The sequence below is a fragment of the Neolamprologus multifasciatus genome, chromosome 19 (assembly GCF_963576455.1).
Source record: "Neolamprologus multifasciatus chromosome 19, fNeoMul1.2, whole genome shotgun sequence".
In the NCBI taxonomy this organism is placed as follows: Eukaryota; Metazoa; Chordata; class Actinopteri; order Cichliformes; family Cichlidae; genus Neolamprologus; species Neolamprologus multifasciatus.
In genome coordinates, this window is record NC_140457.1 from 18,395,857 (window position 1) to 18,419,547 (window position 23,691).

Below are 23,691 nucleotides of genomic sequence, written 5' to 3' on the forward strand. Positions count from 1 at the left end.
AAGTTCACATCTAATTCATTATTTTTAAAATAATTCACATGGTTCAGAGTACCTACTGCTATCAGTATTCAACATTTTGCTGACTGGCTCGATTAAAAAAGGTCTTGGCAGAAAATTAACATAAAGCATCTGATTGCTTTAACGGCCACGCCTTAAAGTTTACTTGTCTGATACGTGAGAAGGTCAACTCTCATTAATAATCATCTGAAAGAATGAAATGTTATACATCTGAGGCTCGCCGTGATACAAAGACCCCCGGGCCACGAGACGTTTTACCGTCGAGCCTTTAAATGAATATTTAGTTACCCATTGCTGCTTCTCCATGCTTGCCGGTTGCTCCTGATTGTTTGTTTTACTGTCACTGCCTTTTTATTCCAGCAGTTTACATTACATCCTGTTATTTTCCTAGTTTGTGCCCCAATTACTGTCACCATTACTAAAATAACACAGCTGAAAATCACAGCTTGTGTGTGTCTTCCTGGATTTAAATGAAGTTCACATCTGGGTTTTTCGGACTGTTGACATTTGTTGCTTGCAAAGAGAGTGCGTGCTTCATCAAACAGGTGGCCTGTCATCATTGTTCTCACTGTAATTTAGTCGTAATTATCAAGTAAAAGCAAGCCTCTAACTGTACGGTAATGCAGGTTTTATAGTTACCAGGCTATTGTAGGGGTCACACATCTTTTAAATGTCCTGCTTCTCCCAGTAACCTGGTTTCTTGTGTATATGTGCCGTTGCCATGCAGTTAATACGAGATGCAGGCTGAAAACTTGTATTAAACTGCTTTACAGTGTAATTAAACACAATCTGGGCATCGGTCTGACATTACCTCAGCCACAGTTATTACATGCGAGTAAAACTGCGCTGCGGTGGCTGGTTCACTTTCTGTTTGCCAGATCTCACGGGGGTTCAAGAGGTCTCTATGGGGTGAAGGTTTAGGTTGTGTTTACAAAAAGGCCTTCAAGCTTCTCTGCAAACAAGAGCTGGAGATCAAACAGCTAAGCTGGTCCCAGTGTGAATGCTGGGCTGTGGGGAGGGCGGAGGGGTTACTGACAGGTCTGGTGGACAGATAACAGAGCAGGAAGCCCTCTAACATCTCATCCCCTGTGTTCTCTCAAATTCTCAAGATAACCCCGGTCCCCTGGCACTTAATCCTAACCTTTCTGACACTGGTTTTGCTGGAAAAGTCTTCCATCTGACCCACACTTAATCACATGCTGAACCTTTCCCTCTTGTTAATCCTCCCAGTCAAGTGACAAAGGGTCAGCTGAGTAAGCCGAGAAGTAATTCAGAGCTAAAAGTGTGGAAAGGCTGGCAACGAATTCAATAAAAGCTGCAGGCAAGTAGGCCAGTAATTCGTGCAGCATTATGAAGTGTCTGGCAAGCACTTTTCTTTGTCTCCTCCATCACAAAAGGATTTAAAACAAAGGGTGAAAGCTGACGTGGATGATCAGTAGCCCAGCTTTTACTTTCCTTTTGTCTAGTTTGTCTCTTCACGTCTTGTCTGGCCACAAAAGAGAGAACTAGTTTTCTGCTTCCTGTCTGCCTGTATTTAGTAAAAACAGAGTAAATGGAATTACTCATAAACAGGGTCTCTGACTTATTTATAGGAAACAATACGCAGCACTGACCGGGTTTATGTTTAGCTGTCAAAAATGCAGTCTTGACGAGTCATTTGATCCTGGAATTTGCTTGGTATCTAAGCTGCTTGAGGAGCTGGGAGCAACGCAGGGTTTCTCCATACAATCCTCAATGAGGCACTACTGCCCTCTGCAGGAAATAAAAGTGACTACTGCCAAAAATGCTGAGCTTTTCCGCCAGGCCTGGGCAAACCTGTCTCTCAAGGGATAAGAAGTTTACTGAAGGGTTTCTGTTACAGGCTGGAGGGATGAGGAGAAAAGCACACTGGAAAACAAATGTGGCTCTGGTTATTTCATAAGGAGTTTCTTAGGAAAATGCTTAGCCTGCCTGTTTTGTCGGAGGCAAAGTGAAACAAAACTCTTATCTTTTTTTATTTTAATGATTACATGTGCTTTTAGTAGAAAACCTGTGACATCATAGCTCAAAGGTCTGTCATATCTAAGAGAAACAGTATCCCAAGTGAGGGCTGTAGTTACAAATTTAGTGTCCAATCGCGCGGTGTCCGATGTTTGACTGGCATATCTAAGGGCCACTAGCCAGATTGGGAGCCAGAGGGAGAGAGTGAAAGCAGACAAGGCGATAGAGAGTCTTAGAGTGAAACAGTGTAAGAGATAAAAGTAGAAAGCAAAGAGTTGGACCACGCATTGAAGGAGGCATAAATAGAGAAGAAGCAATCAGCTGCTTACACCTAACTGACGGGAAGACGCTGTCCCGAACCTCTGTGGCCATGTCTGACTGTGAGGGGCTCCCTATGGGTAAGACGAGCCTGAGTCTGCGTGACTTTTGCATGGGAATGTTTACGCATGTGTTCGAGAGAGACATATGAGAGTGCACATCTGAGACGTGCAGGTCTGGAAATTGGATTCTGTATCATCTGCATTTGCGTCTCTGTTTTCTTTCACTGTGTGTACATTTGAAGGAGGGGAAGGATTTGGGGAGGGGAGGAAGGGGGTGGTGGTGTGTGTGTGTGGGGGGGGGGCAAGTGGGAGGGGTGGGAGTCTTTCTCAGCCCATCCTGTTTTAGTCTAAACCCTCTGCTGGGACAGCTCACCCAGCAAGTATTCAACTGCAGCGAGGAGCCGGTTCAGCTTGAGGCCTTATATGGAAACTTGGAGCGAATTCCCTTTTGGTTTCATCAAAATAATGCAGAATGACTGCCCATAAGTTTTAATGTGAGATGTGCAGGGAAGGAGAGAGAGAGAGGAGGATGAAGGTCAGGTTGGATTAAGGCAGGGAAGTCCCGGCAAAGCTGCGCATTTTGTCGGTTTCTCCAATTGTTCCTGTGAGAAGGATGTTTGGATACAGCAGTGCTACATGTGTGCCACAGCATTAAGCTAAAGGTCATTTTGTGCAAGTGCAGCCAAGCTAAGAGAAGAGATGAGGCCTTACTGCTTCCAACAGAAACAATCAGTTATAAATAGAAGCCTTTGCCCTTGTCTGGTCCTTTCACTCCTGCACTCTCTCACTCATGTTTCATTCTCACCTCTGTCTACCCCCCCCCCCTTCCCCACACACACACACACACACACACGCCCCCATTCTCACTGTGGGCCGTGCATGACTCTTTCTTCGGTGTAATTAAGCGCGACTCAGCAGAATGAGAAGCCTTTGAAGTCGGCAGTTATATAAACTGCAGCTTTGAGACGAGCAGCCAAGATTTTTTGTGATTGTGTTTAATGAAGAGCTGACCACGCTGTGGCCACGCCTCCTTATCCTAGGATATCATTCCCTGTTGCATTTGCCAGGAAATGGCATCAAACCCGATAAGCTAAATCACTTCCAAGCTCTCATTTCCATGCAGATTCATTTGTAGCCCCTCCCCCTTCCTTCTTTCTTGCCCTTTCTGTCCTGCTGATTTCATAACTCAATAAAATTCCATAACTTTAAAAGGCTTCTGCTGCAGATCTATATTTCCAGCTTTACACTCCAGTTTTTATGCTGTTTAAAACTAATGTGCTCAGCACGTGCATATTAAGTTCGTTCATTCATTCCAAACGCGGCAGTGACTCAGATGTTTTGCACAGGCTTTAAACCTTTTATCCACACATTCTGTATCTTTTTGAAATCTTTGCAGTGCAATTTTTAGGTTTAGTTTCATATTTTAAACAGCCTGTTTCAAGAGCAGATGTTTGTGTGCAAAGATGACAAAGCAATGGTGCACACATGTCTGGGAATGAAGATGTTATCTGTAGGAAGCGGTGTTTAGGAAACAGCACTTGGAGAAATAAACAGTTTAAAACAGCAGCCTAACAGTCAGTGAGTCTGATATAGGGACGCGTTCGAGTTCAGTTTATTTATTATTCACATTATGTATTCATGCCTGAGTAATATCACATGTGTGCATTTAAAGTATGTTTAAAATGTATTTCTTAATCCTCATTAGTTAGTTTTGGGACCATGGACCTGAACCTTGTGGTCATCTTGTTTCATGTTATCTATGTGCATGCGTTGGTTTTCTCACGTTGGCGTGTGTGGCAAACAACCACACACTCTCACATCCACAACCACAGTCAACACACAACAACAGTCTGACTCTCTTAGATGGTCTGGTGACATATTAAGGTTGTATCTTGCTTTTTTTGTCCATAGCTGGGCCAGCTCTTGGATTTATGGAAGCATCCTGCTCATGCTTTAAAGTTAAGTTTAACTATATAGTGTAGAAACTACATGATATGCAGAGAGGGTAGATTAAATTGTTCATATCATGTTCGAGTGAAGTAAGTCAATAATACAGCAATGTTAAATCTGGCGACACCGCATGTGATTTCATCTCGTGGTTTGATGAAGGCATCCATCTCAATCAAGTTGAGCAGACGCTTCTACTTTTTTGGGTATACCGATAAAAGGAAATTGGGTGGTTGTTACATTTACAAAAGTCTAACTTGTAATTTGAACAAAATAATGTCATGTGTGTTTGGTGAACGGAATTAAATTATGTAGGATTTGTATGAAATTCAACAACTTAATTTGTTCTTGTTGAGGTGATCTGATACAATCTAGTAAGAGTGGTTAGTTGCTGGACTCGTGAAATTCACAAGATCACATGAGATTTCAAACTGCAGGAAAATCACTGGAGTTATAAGAGGCAGACAGCTACACACACACCACGTTTATGCTATCGCCATTTGTTGTGGTTTAACCTGCCAAGCCTTGAAATCATAGCTTTCCTACTTTTGTTAAGCTGTTGCCTCACAGCAAGAAGGTCCTTGGTTCAAATCCCCATTCTGGCGGTTTTGCAGTGGGTTTTCTCTGGGTATTCCGGTTTCCTCCCACAGTTAAACGTCATGCAGTTATTAGAGGTTAGTTGGTGATTCCAAATTGCCCATGAATATGAGTGCAAATGGTTGCTTGTCTCTATGTGATAGACTGTCCAGGGTGTACCCTGCCTCTTAACCTATCACTTTGGGGTTATGCCCCAGCCCCCCTGCAACCTGGATAAAGATAGGAGAATGGCAGTAGTAAATCCATTCAATTTGACCTCTAGACCTTGTTGAACATTGTGTAATATGAAGACAACATGTAGTATTTAAGTGACCAATTACTATTGGAGTAAAAGTTATTGAATAGTGTTGGGATAAAATGACAAAATTGTGAAGGATTAAAATATTCTAAGAGCTCAACTTACTTTATCTAAACATGTTTCAATCATCCACCATTGAATTAAGTAAATCCAACACTTTTTTTAGTGTATAACAACTAAGATGAGGTACTTAATGCAGAATTAAGTGATGCTGCCGTCAAAATGTCTAATGAAAACAGTCCTCGTGTTGCAAAGTGACGCAATCACAAAACATAGCGGCTGATAATCAATTTGATTTTCCTTTTTTCTGTCTGTTAATACTTGCCTACAATTAATAGTTGTAGTCCTACTACGGTCCTACAGGTGGCAGTATTGGTATGCTGAATGAGTGGCTGTGGTAGTGGTCATAGAATAAAGGCAAAGCAAAGGGTCATAAAAGGTAGCGAGTTCAGCCCCGTTTTATGGGGCTGGGAAAGTGAAATAAAATGGAACAAAAGTACATCTGAAAAGCAGCTCCGGCTGCTGTGTGTCACCTTACTGAGACTTTTGGGGACAGAAATAGAAAGTTGAGCATCAAGCCACATTAGATGTAGTATACCTGGACGCTCTTGAGTGTGCATGTCTTTGTGGCGAGTGGGAAGCTTGTTCAGAAATGCAGATGACAGCTAAAGATGGCGTCATGCACGACTCCCTGACGTCAGACCTCCATCTGTGCCCTGAATATGAGGACAAGTGGCTCCGCTGATGTGGAACCTTTTTCTTGGTTCATTTGTCATGTGGGCTTTGGAGCAATGACCTGCAGTTCTGAGTGAGTTTCCTGCCACGAATTACCATAAATTCTCGAGCAGAGGCTTACTTTAGCCGAGGTTATTTAAGGCTGACCTGAAGAAGAACTGCGATGCTGTGACTTTAAAGGGGACAGGAAAGGATTGACCGGCAGGTTCAGCGAAAAATCATTCGATTCAAGACCAATGAACACAAAAGTTGTTACAAAAAAACGCAGAGTGGAAAGACAGACATCAGAGAGTTGTAGTATACGGCTGTTGAGGGTGGTGCGTGAGCGAAGGAGAGAGCCAGAGTTGGTTGTTCAGGAAATGGGGGGAGGGAGTGGATGGGTGTTTCAGCGGCCGAGTCAGATTTGATTAATGTTGTCGTTGCTTGAGAGAACACACAGCTCCGAACACTCTTGGATACACACTGTGTGTCCATATTACGCACCACAGCGCTGCTGGGTTTTCATGGTGGTGATGAGGTGGATTTAGATTCCTGTCCTTTAGATGAATGGAACAATTTTCACAGTAGTAGAAAGCTGATGAATTTCAATCCCTCCCACTGACCTGCACGGGGCTCTTTTCTGATTTTTAACGGCATTTTTTGCAATGGTTGCAAAGACTTTCATGGATTGCAGTCCATTGAATTACACCAGTCCTGTTCTACCTCTGTGTCCGAATTATGCCTCATTAACATATAGATTAGATTTAGAGAAGTCAGTCTGGTTTAAACCTTCTTTCCCACTTCCATACCATCATTAGTGTGAAGGCGACGGGGTCAGGCAGGGTTGGGGAGGAGGCGGGAAGAGGTATCAAAGGTTGACAAGAAGCAATGAAGGCTGAGGTAATACCCACAGTATGATTTTAAAGGGTGTCATTATGAATTTCATAACGTTGTAGCAGAAGATCAAGTTCTCCTCTTTTCACACTTTTTTCCGCTCAGATCATCTGCTTTTTTCTTCCTGCCTTTCAGCTCAAAACAGGCCTCTCAAAGGTGTCTCAAAGCGTGTTTAGTGAAAATTCAATTCTGTTCTCCACACCTTTACAATCTCTTTTGAGGATGCCTCTTTCATCCTGGAAGAAAAGCAGTGTCCTCTTTCAGTTTACTTATAGATCTTTCCTTTCGTCCACATTAAGATTTTTTTCTTTAAAGGTTTTTCTTTATCCAAAATGAGAGTTTAGATATTGAAGGAGGTATAAACTGTGTGCACTGTAAACCCCAAACTGCATTAGCTGTTCATCACATTGGTTACTCTAAACCAAAGGTGAGTTTTTTATCTTAACTGTGTATGAAAACTTTAATCTCCATCTGTATTTAACATAAAATGTATCTAAAGATCCTTATTTATTTTTAAACTGTCTTCCAAACCTTTTCTCTTGTGCTTAATTGAGAGAAATGAAAAACACACAGCACTCATATGATGCTTATGTGCCACTGTACGTCCTAAAAACAATAATGACGGTATTTATGGTCGACATCCAAAGATTCTGTTGGAGGTTATGTTTGTATAAAAGTTGAAAATGTGTGGAAATTTTTTAAAAAATGACAAATCTGTTGAGTTAAGCTTTGGCTTTAAAAGCACTTCCTGATTTTACAGCTGCAAACCATGAACACTTGTAAAGCTCGACTCAGTATCAGATTACACTGAGCTGAGTATTATTGTTGGAAAGCACTGATCAAGTTTACATCTGCTGAACAGAAAAAGAGACAGCATACATAAATACTTGCGCTCTATATGTTTGTTGCCCTATTAATATTTTCTTTACCTTTACCTTTCTTTACCTATATTTAAAAGTTAAAACAGATTGGCCTGCATTGACTGGAGCTCCAGCACAACATCTAGGCTTGCAGTTAATCTATTAATATAAATAAATGCATTGACGTTGACTAACAAAACATATCTACACAACTCCTACTTTATTATAAATCTGTGTAAATAAATGTGAGGCTCTGTGGATATTACAGAGACTGGCAGTGGATTTGAACATGAGTAATGCTGTTAAGAGTTCATGACGAAAGGAGTGCATTAAAACACAAGTGGTGACCCAGTTTTCCTGAATGGTAACATCATAATTTGGCACTGCTGCTGCTTGTGTGGCTCACAAGAGTGCACTATGCTGTGTGGCTGCTATTTGATTTAGCCATGCTCCTCTCTGTTATGTTTGCAACATTTGCGAGCCGACTGTCTTCAGAGGACAATTAGATGAAGTATTTAATTTTAGCAAAAGCAGATAGCTCCAAATGCTTACTGCAGGATATTCATCTCTAACAGTGTTAGCCACACTAGCATCGTCACAGGAGGCACTGGTGTCTGTGGCATACATTTGCATTTGCATCTAGCTTCATGCAGTGGTAATACAATTTCTATGGCAGGGGAGGAACTGTTTTATCGGGATAAGTAACTGTGCATGTGTCAAGTTGTGTATTTTAAAACAGTATATAATCTATGTGATGCAGGCTTTTCTGGTTTCTCAAACAGAGCTGCTAACTCTCTGGATCCCCCACCCACCCACGCCCCCGCTGAATCTAGGTCACATTTCTACCACATAATTCATGATAACAGAAACTCTTAACAATGTATCATCCTTGCAAATTCTTTTTGATCTGACAGGGTTCAACTAAACTATCTGCCGTTCTCTCTTACGCAGTGGAGCCAGCGGACTGTCAGGTTCTTCCCACGTCGTGTCGGGCTGGACCTTGATAAATGAAACTTCAGCTGAAATCATCGAGATATGCAGTACCATGTAGGCAGCCCTTGAAGCTAATAATGCCCGACACACGGGTACCATAGTTCATAATTAAGTGTCATAAAATATGTTTTATTCTCCACTCAGAGGCTCTTCTGTTAAGAGTGTATTAGAAATGACAGCTTATTTTTTTTCCCAGCATGTGGGGGATGATGTATTTTCAACAGACTCTTGGCTGATTTGCTTTTCCCTCTCACACTCATTTTATCTCTGCTCCCATGCAGACAGCTATTAAAAAGAGTAAGCCTGTGAGTCACAGAGAGTAACCGGTCGTCATTTAGGTGCATCATTGGCACCACTGATTTTAAAGGATATCAAACAGGCCAAGATATTACAGTTCCTAGAGGGGAAATTTGGATATTTCAGTTCAAGAAAAAGTACACTACTAAAAGAAAAACATAAAGGATTTTTTATTTATTTTTTTATCAGATAATAGCATCAAATCAGTTAAAGTTGTGGGATAGTGATCTGGTCATTAAAACAGGTGGTTTTACAGGTTAGGCCACTGGAAGTTTTGCTTTCCTCATCCTCCTTTCTGACTGTTTTTTCACTAGTTTTAGATTTGACTAAATGCTACCAGTAGTGTCACTACTGGTAGCATGAGGTGATACCTGGACCATACAGAGGTTGCGCAGGTAGTCCAACTCCTCCAGGATGGCACATGTGCCATTGCCAGAAGTTTTCTTGTGCCCCCTGGCACAGTCTCAAGAGCAGGGAGGAGATTCCAGAGACAGGCAGTTACTCTACTAGAGCTGGACAGGGCTGTAGAAGGAACTTAACCCATCAGCACAGCATTGCCCAGCCTCATGTGGCGAGAGTATGCAGGCAGTTCTTGGAGGATATAGGAATTGATACCATTGATTGGCCCCCACACTCACCTAATCTAAATCCAATAGAACACCTCTGGGATATAATGTTTCGGTCCATACGACACAACTTAGATTTTTGTTTTCTGGGGTTTTCCCATTGAGATCTGGTGTGTTTCCAAAGTTTTCCTTTAGTTTTTTGAGCAGTGAACGTAAAGTTAAATTCATTGTTTCAACCTTTATTGTTTCTCCGTTTATTCAAAAAAGCCACGCTGGAGACTCTGCATGAGCAGCACTGCTAACATGCAGTTTAGCCAGTTTATACCTGCTTGACCACATGCTAACCCTAGTTACCAGTTGCCATTAGCACAGCGCAAAGCAAGGCAGAAGTTAAATCACTGTACGATTTAAAATGTGGCCGTGTTGATGGGACAAAAGAGCAGGTTAAGGTTAAGCGACAGACTAAGACATCCTGAGGGAATTATGAGTATCTGTTGAGGCGTTTGAGACTGTTATTTTCCTTTCATTTGTAAACCAGCTTGTCACGCAAGAAGGACAAGGCAAGAGATTGTAAAAGTCATGACTCACATATTCATTCTCTGACGACCATGAATGTCTGAACCACATTTTATGCGTGTCATCTCTGAGCCATATTTACGGCAGCACACCAAAAGATCGCTTTGAAATGAAAACCTGCAGTATTTTGCTGTCACTTCTACTGTGGGATGATGAGTTAACACAACAGCTAACGAGCCAAGTGAATGTTCTCACAACCACGGAAGTAAATGAGAAACACTGCGGAGGGTTATATGCTCGTCTTTACTTTTGGCTCATCTTGTCCTTGGCACAAGCTCATAGTGACTGACTTTTGCTACCTGCTGCTACATTTACATTTTAGATTTAACACTTCTCCTCTTTCCATGAGAAAAAGTAGCTAGTCAACCTTTGTATATAGTTTTTAAAAAAAAGGATAGGTTAAAATTGTACTTGATAGAGCTGGACTGTGATGTTTAACTATTATAGCTGGAACCACCCTCAAAGCTGCAACCCAAAAACACAATCACTAAGATGTGTGTATGGTCTTTAGCTGGCCAAAAAAATCTGGGAAACCCAATCCTACATGTGTCCATAGGCTTTGTTTAAACTCTGTGTTTATATAAATCAGTGGAAGCCCAGGTTGAAATAATTTGTGGTGTAAAGCACAAAGCAGCCCAATAACCAGGACAGACACACAGATGGTGGCTGGATCATGCAGAGGATTGACCTTGTTTCCTCTTCAGCTCTGGATTTGATTGTGTATAATCCTGGCCCACTGACAGACTGACTGATCATCTGTTGATAAAAAAAAATCTCAGCAGTTTCTTTTTTCTTTCTGAAACAAAGCTAAGTTTAAAAAAAAATGAACAGCATGCTAAATGTTGAATGTGACCTTCAAGTGCCTCATGGGAACAAAAGGAGTAAAAACAGAGCCAGTTGAGAAAGCAATGGAGAACTACCGGCATGATGCCAAGCTGCCAAGTTAAAAGTGCTTTTAAACAAATGACGCTAACCCCTGTTAAATGTATCATGCAAAGAAAGTTGAGCATGTGCTTTAAAACTACCATGCATTCCCCTAATTTTCCACTGAACTACCATGTGCCCAACAGTATAGTATTATTATGGAATAAAAAGAAAGTAAGGATAATTAAAGAAATTATTAAAGAAAAAGCAGTAGAGATTAGAGTAAATCTAATGCTTTTGTTTCTTGGCCACTAGGGGGCAATAAAAACAGCAGACCACAACACAAAGGTATCGTTGCTTTTTTAAGCTGTTATGGCTAACAGTTAGAAGTTAGAACAGTTAGCAGTAGAAAACATATAGCCACTATATCTTTTTACCCACCAGCTTGTTATAATGCCTTCTAAACGTCTACACAGTTTATGAAGTGTAGCCACTTTAAAAAAAAACATGAACTAAAACTATTTAGCTGATAAATCCCCCTGTTTGTCAGGTTTTGTTGTTTGCATGTCTAACTGACTGCACAGATTGTGTGTTTTAGAGGCAGTGCACACGCAGTATTTGTTAATAGAAGCGGAATAGCCTCACAGTAAGTGCAGCACTGTCCCGCTTGTCTTACAAGTGGTTCACTGATGGGCAGTGAGGGTGGGAGCAATGGACTGAAAAGGGATGGAGCAGCAGCACCAGCACACTTCACCACCTGCCACCCTCTGAGTTGTCGGTGGGGTCAAGAGCCCCATGGGGCAGGATTTTGGAGGGAATATACTCTCCTCTGGCACAAGCATATGCACAGAGAGACAGATACACATAAAACCAGACCCTCTAATCTAGATCCCACATCAGACCCTGCAGTGAGATGCTACAATGGGATTTACCATAATCTGAGCCCCTTCAGACAAAACACCACTGTGACCTGCAGTCTTTCAGAACAAAGCACAAAGGGTGTTTACGTTGCATGTTTTGCTTGTTCTTCTAGCAGAGAACGGCAAGGAATTCCTTGTTTTATCTCAATCAAAACACTGGATGTTGTACTACTCAGGACTAAAAATACACAGACTGTATATTAATGCAGGACAGCTGGGTGGAAAGTTATATTCTGTGGTTGTTGATAAGAATATTAACTGAAGACAGTGCAAAGGTGAGAGTTTTTACATCGTAACATTCTTGCAAATAAAGAGCAAAAATGCAGCACGAGTCTACAAAGAGCACCTTGTTTCCTTGCATAATCCTGTCTGCTGGTGAGCTTAGTCGATCTGCTGTGGGCTCGATGTTATTGTGTAATAAGTGAAGCCGAGTGCAATGTTTTCCCCGAGGTTGACGCCGTGGAGGGCATTACCTTGGCCTCCAGTAACGCTGTGAGGAACCTTGTAGTCATTTTTGACCAGGAGACGTCCTTCAACGCACGTATTAAACACATATGTAAGACTGCTTTCTTCCATTTGCGCAACATCTCTAAAATTAGAAATATCCTGTCTCAGAGTGACGCTGAAAAACTAGTTCATGCATTTATTACTTCCAGGCTGGACTACTGCAATTCATTATTATCAGGAAGTCCAAAAAACTCGCTGAAAAGTCTTCAGTTAATCCAAAATGCTGCAGCAAGAGTACTGACAGGGACTAGAAAGAGAGAGCATATTTCTCCTGTTTTGGCTTCCCTTCATTGGCTTCCTGTTAAATCCAGAATTGAATTCAAAATCCTACTCCTCACATACAAGGTCTTAAATAATCAGGCCCCATCTTATCTTAATGACCTTGTAGTACCATATCACCCTATTAGAGCACTTCACCCTCGCACTGCAGGCCTACTTGTTGTTCCTAGAGTATTTATTTATGCTGTGGAACCAGCTTCCAGTTTGGATTCGGGAGACAGACACTACCTCTACTTTTAAGATTAGGCTTAAAACTTTCCTCTTTGGTAAAGCATACAGTTAGGGCTGGACCAGGTGATCCTGAATCCTCCCTTAGTTATGCTGCAATAGACGTAGGCTGCCGGGGGATTCCCATGATGCATTGAGTTTTTCCTTTCCAGTCACCTTTCTCACTCACTATGTGTTAATAGACCTCTCTGCATTGAATCATATCTGTTATTAATCTCTGTCTCTCTTCCACAGCATGTCTTTATCCTGTTTTCCTTCTCTCACCCCAACCGGTCGCAGCAGATGGCCCCGCCCCTCCCTGAGCCTGGTTCTGCCGGAGGTTTCTTCCTGTTAAAAGGGAGTTTTTCCTTCCCACTCTCGCCAAAGTGCTTGCTCATAGGGGGTCATATGATTGTTGGGTTTTTCTCTGTATCTATGAAGCGCCTTGAGGCGACTTTTGTTGTGATTTGGCGCTATATAAATAAACTTGAATTGAATTGAATTGAATTGAACTTTTAAAAGGTCAAATCTAGCAGGGTCACCTTTAAACCAGAGATATCGTGACAGGTACCTGCACCAACAGAGCATCATGTTGACTGATAGTATCACATGTTCTGGACTGTTATGAAAAACATCACGTATCCTTTCATGGGCTCGTCCCTCTGCTCTCTTTAGAGCTTCCCTGCCTTTGTGTGACTTTTGTCGGCTTTGCCTTGTGATCTCGGGGGAAAAAAATGGGGGAAGTGTTTCCGACACGAATATAGGCCACAGACACTGTGTTCTTAGGCTTTATTAGTTTTCCCTTCAAGCCTGAATTATAAATAATGCAGTGGGACCCCTCCTCTCGTGCACATACAAAACCCTCTCTCTGTGTCTCTTTTTTTCTATAGGGTACCCCCACTCTCACAAAACTCCCACCCTGCTCACTTTTTAATTTGCTCCTTTCTACACCCAGCACCCTCCTCGAGCACCACTCAATTTCTTTTTCCTCCTCCCCCCTCTACCCTCCATTTATTTCTCTTTTTCCTCAATCCCCTATAGTCTCCCTTTCATTCTCTCCCCCTCTCGTCCTTGTTTTAAGGAACCCTCGGTCTCTGCGCAGTCTGCAGCAGGGCAGATAAGACGGACAGAGGACAGAATGATAATCGTGTTTAGTCACAGCTGAGATCCCCTTGGCAAGGTTCAGCTCAAACGCTTGGAGGAGGTGACGTCAGTTTTGTTGTGGTGTGTCCCCATGTGACTCCGTACTCACACCTACAGTATATGTGACGTTGCTGTGCATGTGAGAGCAGGAGGATAACATACCAGCTACTCTATGCTGACTTCTCTTTCAGCTCTTTTTTTCTCCTGCCTCCTGTCTAATCTCTGTTTTCTTCTCCCCAATGCCCTTGTCTCATTCCTCTCCCACTTTGCCCTTGCTTCTCCATATTTCCCCAGCTGCTTTCTTTCTTTCTTCCTCTATTTCCTCTCCTGCCATTCCTCCTTTCTCTTGAAGTCTCCTTCCCCTACCATGTCCTCTCTTCTCCCCTTTCCTCCTCTCCTCCGCTCTGCTCCCACTAAAGCTGGAGGAGGAGGAGGCTGTAGCTGGCAGGCCCAGCCCCCTGCGCTCTGACTCGTCCACCCTGTGTGTGACAGGGGAAGGCTGGGCTGTCCCGAGCATTATCTTAACACTCACACAGCTCCTGACACACAAACATACACACATATACACAGCGACTGCCTGTGCCAGAGCTCGCCTGCGCTGTCAGCTCAAGCCCTCTTAAAGCTGTTTTTTTCTTCTTCTCTCTCTCTCTCTTCTGGAGATCAGCGAGAGCTAACGACACACAGCTGTCTCTCCTGAACGCTGGAGAAATAAGGACAAGAGGAGCCAGGGGAAGGGAAGGAGAGGACGATCACAGGGGAAAAGAAAAAGAAAACACGACCGGCAGCCTCTTAACTTGTGTCCCTGTTCAGTCATTCTTCTGCAGGGAGTGTTTTCTGCTGTAGTTCAGGACTTTTCTTTTCTTTTTTTGTGAGAGAGGGGGATTGGAAAAGAAGAGGGGCTGGAGTTCACATGACATAATCGGAGTGAATGGGTTGCCATGGTGACTCACCCAGGGAGCCTGACCCGTACAGAGTGAATGGAGGGAGCGCCTTGGACGCCAAGTGAGCGATAAACTAAAGTAGGGGAGTCACCAGAGAGAGAGAGAAGGAGCGAAGGAGTGGTGGGATACCAGAGGGAGCACAGAGGTGCCGAGCAGAGGCTGAGAATGGAGGACGGTTTTTCCAGCTACAGCAGTTTATATGACACCTCATCACTGCTACAGTTCTGCAACGGTAAAACTAAACTAACCCTTCATATACTCCCATCCCTCTACTATGAACTGCATGCTGCTTTCTGGATTTGACATGTCACCAGCTGACTGGTGTGACTTGACACCCTGCAGAGGTGTTAGATGTTGCAGACATGAGCTGTTTTTTTGTTTTTTTTTGTGAAACTATAACATTTTCCATCATTGTTTAGATCTGGATGCTCTTCAGTTGATTAATCACTAGACTTACTGTCAAACAGACGGATGTTTAAGTCAAAGCAGGCAGGTTGACATTTACAGGATGAAAGAAAAACTAAAAGCACTGCAGATTTAACAGGAAGTGTCAGGAAATCAAGGCCGGGGTGATGTCAACAGCCTCCATCAGGACAGAGCTAATAAACAAAGAGGAAGGGAGGATGAGAAACAGTCCTTTGCTCACAGTGCTGCCCCGGCTCTGCTCGATGTGATGAAGGGTTTGTTATGAATGTATACACTGTGTACATATTCTGCAGTTTGCCGAATGAGACAAAACGGTGTGACAGAACAGGACACTCCTGCTCTCCTGCTGCAACGTGATTTATTTGCTGGCACAGGGAGAAACCGTACTTCAGGCTGATAATGTTATGGGTGGGAGAGGGTGACTCAGGGAAGAGCGAAGAGCAGCATGACACATCAATATTAGGATTCATTTCCAAGATGCGCCCATTCTTCTTGACGACTGAGCCCTCGTGTGAGATGTATGCTCAGTTTATGTATTGACAACATACTTTAAGTGATGCCTGCATTTATCCCAGTACAACGGGACAGTTTTTTCTTTCTGTACGGCTCAGTTTGTTCATAGCGTCACTGCTGGTGTGTACCAACTACAGTGACACACACATAAGGGGATTATCCCCAATACAACCTGTGTCTGTGATAGGGAGCAGCAGACACTGTTTTGTTGTTGTTACTAACATGTGCTTTAAAATGTTGATCACATGGAAAGGGGGAACACTCACTTCACCCTCTTTTATTGTGCTTGTCCGTAGCAGTGACTGTGATGTCGTGGTTAGCGTGAGCTATTACTGCTGAAGGATGGCGTAACATAATTGCCATTGGTGGATAATGAGAAAATCAATAATATTTACTGTGCTGTGCAAGCACCAGCAATCAGTGAGATGAGGGGAATACCACTGGCCAACCGAGCAATTCAGAGGTGTGGAATTGCACTGACGTATGTCCCACCAGGGTTACTGGTCGCTTCAGTATTTTAATGCATAACTGATGAGGTGAAACTACTTAAAAGCTTTCACCCCGTATGGATTTCCTTTATTAAATTTATAGCCAGCCACAGCAGCTTAGATACAGACAAAGAGGGGGGTAAAAAGGGGTAAGAGAAGGGTATCGAGTAGAGAAGAAAAGCATCTTCATCCATAAATGTGTTTCCTTTTTACCCTGTTTACCCTTTGGAAGTCCTTTTATAAGACTTGGAGGAAAACTGGGCACCATTACAGGGTTACAAAAATGATCAAATCAAGCATAACTAAACCAGCTGTTGGATAAAACAAAGCACATAAGTATGTAATACAAAATCCTTTGAACTCACAGAAGCAGAATAATGAAGCCCTAGTGTAAAATAGGAGACTGATTAAAAATGGTGCTTTGTTTTTCCTGGTGTCTACAGTCACAGGGAATAATAAGGAACAAGGATATGTGAAAAAAGGCATCAGGCCAAATCTAGTTTGTACATGATCGAATATTTCCTGGTCATTCCTGTGTGATGAGTAAAGTGCTGTCAGTGCCAGTGATAAGAAGAGACATTGGTTTGGTTGGACTGACCTGAAAAACAGGTGTAGCAGCGAAGAACAGGAGACCTGCAGTTTCCTCCTAGGAATTGCCTGACCTTTATAGCAGTGGCAGGTACGGCTTTTCTGATGTGTCAGACTTGAGGTTTAGTTTTAGTGAAGGGTGAAAAAGTGTGATGTCGGAGCAGTAAAGGACAGCTGCACCACATTACCACTTCATTGACTTGAGTTACTCCATGCTAAATGATTTTTTTCCCTCTCTTCATGCTGCACGTTTTGCCAAGTCATGACCGTGAGCAGATTTGAGTTGTCCAACACCGCAAGGTTGTTCATGTTAATTTTCTGAAGGGATGTCAGTGAAGTAAGACATGCCGCTCAGAGGCTGTTGCCAGGGATTTTCCGACCTCTACCTTCTTGCTTTCTCTCTCTGCCTCGCTACACAAACGCACACACAAACTGAGGAAGCAGCATCTTGTTTGCTGTTTCGACAGTCCGCTTAGTGCGTGAGCTTCGCTTTAAACCAAAAAAAAAAAAAAAAAATCTGTGTTTGTGGCGGTCCAAGTTGGATCTGTTGTGTGTATGGAGTGTACTCACACATCTGCTCGACCACTGTGGGCTTTGTTTGGTCCTGTAGGCCAAAATGACATCATGCTCTGCTTCTGCCATCCAGCTGAACCCAGATCAGCAAAAGTCAATGATGTCATTCATTCCCCTCTTTTTTTTTTCCATTTCTCTGGCCCGTGTGTTGTGGAGCATCCAACCAGACTAATGTTCAGAGACTAGGTCAGCTAAACTGCAGAAATGCGTTCAGGCTGCACGCTTTGTCCTCGGGAGCTCAGGGCTATCTAAGGCTAAATGAAAATTAGCGCCATTACACTGTCATCACACACAGGTGAAGAAGGACGTGAATCCTTTTTTTCCTTTTAAAAATCTCATTTCAAACACTTTAGTTCTGCAGAACAGGACAGTTTACATTGAATTAGCCTGTTTTCTCGGGCTGGTAATACGATTGCTGATGTCCTGAAGTCAAACTGGTGTGGTTCTTGCCCATTTTAAGTGAGTGTTTGTGCATCACTTCCAAGTGCCATCCCAGTGGTTTCCTGTTCTGCCTGCATATACTTCATTATTCACACATATGGTCTAGATTTCTTTAATAACACGATTTTGACACAGCAAAATAAATCTGACTGCAGCATGAAAATGCAGCATGTAGATGGCAGAGCTAAAACATCCAAAGCCACCAGACTAAAACATCAGTTAATGCGATTCCTTAAAATCCATATCCAGCTCACTTATGACAGTATAATACTGATGATGACATGCTGAGGGTCATCTCAGAGGGTCCAACATTGCCATTCTAACTATTATTAATCACCTGTTCATTTATCTTTTGAGCTACTAAAACCTGATTAAACATCTCTTTATGTCTATGCTCCACGCTGGCAGTGAGTGCGCTCACCTAACCATCACTGGCTCCTTGGCAACTTAACACACCAGCAGCAGAGGGGGCAGGGCGAAGAAGGAAAGACTGGAGCCCAAAAAAAAAAAAAAAAACATGAAAAAAAAATCCTGATAGCAATTCATAAGAAAAAATAAGGATGTTAGAATTAGTAGGAGGGCAGACGGATGGAGCAGACGTGTAGGGGAAGGAGGGAAATTAATAAAGACGGAGAACGCTTTGATGTTTGTTGGAGGAATCTTGATACGCAGCAGAGGTGACACGACTTCACCCAGTCTCCCCCACTTCTTGGCTGTGGCTCTGTGGGTATCTCCATCCAAACCCTGACTGATGATGGCACGTGGAGAGGGATTAGGATTAAAGCCCCGCTCACGTTACCGTCCACAGTAGCCAAGAAGGGATGGCAGAGAGGAGGATGAGGTGAATGCATTTGTGTTAGAGTTCATTTGGTTTTGAAAAGCCAGTTCAAGTAGTTTCTTCATTTCTCTTTTACTTATCAATTATGGGCCTTTTACATGTTTTTAGTTTCCCTGCCTTTCTCCATTCTGGCTTTATATATTCCTTTATTTCTCTTCGATTATTCCATATCCATCTATCCAACTATCCATCAAAGCCTACTAAAACCCACTGCAAACTGCCCTGTGCTCTGAAATTTCTTCCACTCTGATAAAACTGCACAAAAACATCAATGTAGAAACATTAAGAGGAAAGTATTAGGAAATTATGTGTCTCTGTGCCATCAGTCATCTGTAACTGCCCTACGCGTAAAGCAGTCTAATAAATATCGACGTGAACGGGTTAACTCGTCCAAAGCTGCTGATTCATGCAAAGTTTGATATTGATTTCCTATGGCCATGTCAGTGAGGGCATACACGCACACGCACACACACACACACAGACACACACACACACCACTCTCTATTTAGTCTAATTTTTTCCCTCACTGAAGCCCGGCGCGCCTGGAGTTCTTTCATTTCTAAAACTCTGACTCTTCTGCCCTTCGCTTCTCGAGCTCTTCCCCTCTCCCTCATCCCTACGTCAGACTTTCTCATGCTCTTTGTTTGATCTTGTGCGAGTGCCCCAAGTGGAGCTCAGAGTGCTTTTCTGTTTAGTGTGTTTTTTTTTAAATCTGCAGACAGTCAGATATTGAGCCAGGCCACTTAGGCTTCAGTACTCACGAGTCACACCGCCCCCCCCACCCCCTCTCTACTCCTTATCTCCCTGTTTTTTTTCTCACTTTTCTCCTGATAAGCTTTGCCTCGCACTTTTTTCTTGAATAGGGGCACATTGGCTGCTAACAGATAAAAAAGAAAAGTGGCTCTGTGCACACCGTCATTGAATGTTTGTATGTTTACAGCTACATCGAGCTGCTTTTGAGATTTGTGAGAAATTCATGCCTCCTATGTAGTACGAACTGTTCATTTCACGGCAGCCTTGATGCAGCTATTCATGAAATCTCTATCTTAAATACTTCTAAATATGGCATCCCGTAGTGTGCACTCCACTGTGTGCACAGTGGAGAATTTATCTGCGTATTGCAGCATGTTGTATAAAATCTGCATGGAAGAGGAAGATTAGGCCATGAGCCAGGATCCCACTGAGCAATTTTGGGCACAAATGTGTCCACCCTCAGTTATATAGCGTGTTACTGACATCTGTCGAGTACATGCATACATGCAGAGGTCAATGAAAAGCCAAATCTGCCTTAAAAGCCAAAGGAATAGTACAAAGTATGTCTATAAGGTTATGTATGAAAGAAAGAAACATGCATGGCACACAGTAATTTATTCCTTTGTTATCTTAGTTGACCCGCTGATCAGTTAGGCTTTAAAATGTTTCATCTCTATTGCGTTAATAGCAACTTTTCTTCAATTTCTGCAATTCAAATTTAACTGCTTTATATTACAACATAAGGTGCTTGAGACATGATATCTTCTTATCTAATTATGATTTGTAATCATGTGAGGAGAAAATATAACATATGTGTACCCAGTATATTAAAGATCTGTCTTCACTTCAGGGGTACTTCCTTTCTTCTATAAAACAGAAAGCTCTTTTGACTCTAGGCTAAGTAAAATATAGCTTTATCCCTGCTTTTCCTTTTTATTGAGACATTTTAGGTGCTCAGATATTGTTGTATGATTGTCTTGTGATCAGCAGAACAATCACTGGAAGCAGCTTCTTGGAGAGCAACTAGGAATTAGATGAAAGTTTTGTCAAGTGTTTCTTCTCTTCTCTGTCTACCATTCTTCTCTTTTCCTCCACTGACACACATCCAAGCAGCCTCATCTCATGACCTACTAAAACAATCAGGCATGTAAAGCAGGACCATGTGAGTTCCTGTGCTAAATATATACACTGACTCTGTGTATGTGTGCGTGTGCATCTCACTAATGCTTCTGGCAGAGTACTGCTCTCTGTTATGCATGCGCTTGTGGTTGTGTATGAGTGTCTATGTGTCCGTTTTCAGGTTCAGTGTGCACATGTGCATGCACAACCTTCCAATGTCAGTACAGGAGGCATGCAGGCAAGCATGAGTCCTTGAACGGTATGTCAGGGATGCATAAAAATACCCCTAAAAAGTGCCAGAAACAAGATCATGTACTCCATCAGTGAGTAGGATGCTCTCAGTCTGCACTGTAACACTAAATGTGCTCAGCAGAGCACAGAATTTTACCTGTGGGGGAGGGTGACCACTAATAAATCACTCAGGTCAGCAAAATCCCAAAGATGTGGCATTATTTTTAGTTTTTGCTTCATGCTCAAAGTATTCCCAAGGCTGTTGTTCCCAATCAGAGAGATATAATGCACAAAGGATTTGGTTGCGTATTATTTAATCTGAATGTTACACAAAAACATAAAGGTATTTAAATCAAGTTACTATGCAAATTATTTTCAGCACAGATCATCTTCGCACTGGTATGTGTATATGCATTCATGTGCACACATGCATGTCTGTATGTGAATGTCTGTGCATGGATCTCACTCTTAATCCTGCACCAACCCTCTTAAAGTAATTAAAGATCACTTTTGTAACCTGGAAAAGATGAGTGTAGGTTTGACTGTGTTGTGCAATTATTTCTATAAGCATATTGATTCGTCACGGACCAAAGATTTGGCAACACCTCTGTTTTTAAACCTTGGCCGGTTGTAAGGTGAATAGATATAATTAACCTCCTGGTATCCGTGGTGCAGCTCCCAGGGGCTGCTCAGCACTCTAATTGGTCTCTTACATCTGCTGTTAATGGAAGAACGAAGGGGAGCGCACCAACTCTGAGTGTAAGGGTGTATCCCCCATTGCATGCATTCAGCCGGCCTCTAACAGATGGGCTGGGGAAAAGAGGAGAATCCCATTAGAAATTCATCAAGATCACAGGTGCAGAGATGAGAGGAAAGGGGTTATTTGGGTTGTTTTCTTGTCTACTGACAGCCCAATTTTGTTGTTAGATGGCAGTTGTTTTGGTCCAAAAATGCTTTTGCTTCTTTGCTTTCAGTTCTAGGACAGCTACCAGCGAGTGATTTCAGGACTCCTTCATGGTGGGCGTGCATGTCACATTTTGCTCTTACAATGGAAGCATAGACGTTTTCAAGACACATTTCACAAGAGAAAAATCAACAGTTATAGAGGCAGAAATCTACTGCTGTCAGACTCCTTCTCAAAGCCAGAGTGTCAAAACTGTACCGGGGTATCATCACAAAGGCCAAGTGGTGGTGGATGGGTGTAGTCCAAGCAGTAGTTGGTGTGGTTGTGTGTGGTGTGAGACTATGACCAGATGGTCTCTAACTTTTACCTTAAAAATTTGTTTGTCTCTGTATGTATCCTAATGGCAAACTGTGGGGTTGTAACAGGACTCGGCAGGTGTTTATAAGGATGTCTGTGGCTAGATGTTAAAGATGCCGCTGATCCAAACGAGATGTACTAAGAGCATCTGAAGTATGCACACATTGCAATTTGTACGCTCTAACACTGGCTGATGTATAAACATTAAATATTATAGAAGATTAGTGAAGTCATGATTGTGGTTGGTTTCCTCCCGAGACTGTGTCACAGACCCAGTGTTTGGTCATGTTCTCAAGTTTGGAGTCCTCAATGAATATGTTTGCATTTGAGTTTCTATTTAGATTTTTCCTGCATTTTCCAGAGTTTAGATTTTTGTGTTTGTTGTATTTATGGATTGTTCCATTCTATTATTTATTTGTTTTTTGGTATTTTTCAGTTTTACTTTGAAAGTCAGTTGCCTCTTGAGTCTTTCTTTGATGGTTGCCTGGATTGTCTGTAGCTGGATGCCATTCTCCAGCTTCTCCACTTACCTCTGTGTATAAATAGTCCCGTCCTTCCTCCTAGTCTTTGCCATAGTCCTTGCATTTTCCTATAAAAGTTGGTCCTGGCTACCTGTAAGGGATTCTGATGTGACCTGAACAATGGTTTGCCTTTTGTTTTCTGATTTAGTAAGTCTACTTAAATCTAGTGTCTTCAGTATATGGTCTGATTTATGAGTGGACACCCGTCATAGACAGAGTGACAAAAAAATGCTAGTTGGTCAACTCAGTGAACTAGGAGAAGAATTTAAAGGATGTTTTGGACCTCCTAAACTATTTAGAGCAGCCACTGAAATTAAGAAACTGCAAGTACTGCTTCTACTTTTACTCTTTAGTTTATTCCGTTTTGAAGCCACAGAAGATCATGAGACCATCCGGTCGTTAAGCTATGACGTGACGAATCCTACTTCCGGGCCTAAAGTAGTCTGAGTTTAATATGGCTTTTGTGTCGTTAACATGTTTAATGTTATGTATTTTCTTCTATTTAATCTCAAAAAGCTCCTAAAACAGTCAGTGATCACTGTTGACCTCCCTCGGCTTTTATTACCGCTAATCATTTATTTAAGCTTAGTTTTTAAAACCTTAGGATGTAACTACAGCCCAGCCCATGCAGCAGTATATGAATGACTAACCTCGTATTGTGGATGGATTATCTCAGTTGTTCTCCTGGCTGAAGTTTGGTCCTTTTACAGCATCCTGCCATGCGACTACATTTGTTCCTGACCACCAAGAACACTCACGTTAACTTTTATCGAGTGGAAAAAAAGTTAGCTTGTTTATATTATGCTAACATAGCTGTGTCGCTAGCGGTCACGTAGCACATCATTATATACCAGCTAGCCAAACTTCAGTAACCCTACAAACGTCACTGCTGTTTAGTTTTCTGTCTTCATTTATGTTGGAAGTGATAACAGAGCTGTACGTTTTAATTTGTTTCCAAAACCCCGCAATCAGGACATGCTATATTGTATTTAGATAGAAGCTAGCGAGCTAACTTCCT

General features: G+C 42.3%; 1 protein-coding gene across 8 annotated transcripts in view; it reads left to right on the forward strand.

The window, feature by feature from the left end:
• Positions 1-2,223: 2,223 nt before the first annotated feature.
• eml1 (EMAP like 1) overlaps positions 2,224-23,691 on the forward strand; it is a 54,844-nt gene continuing 33,376 nt past the window's right edge. For 3 of the 8 annotated variants that reach the window (XM_085142957.1, XM_085142958.1, XM_085142959.1), the window contains exon 1: positions 14,496-15,153. In XM_085142957.1, the coding sequence (XP_084999083.1) occupies positions 15,087-15,153 (67 nt within the window). In that variant the 5' untranslated portion in view covers positions 14,496-15,086. Of the gene's footprint in view, positions 2,397-14,495; positions 15,154-23,691 lie in introns of those variants that run through there. The other 5 variants (XM_085142961.1, XM_085142962.1, XM_085142964.1 and 2 more) reach the window with 3 other exon arrangements.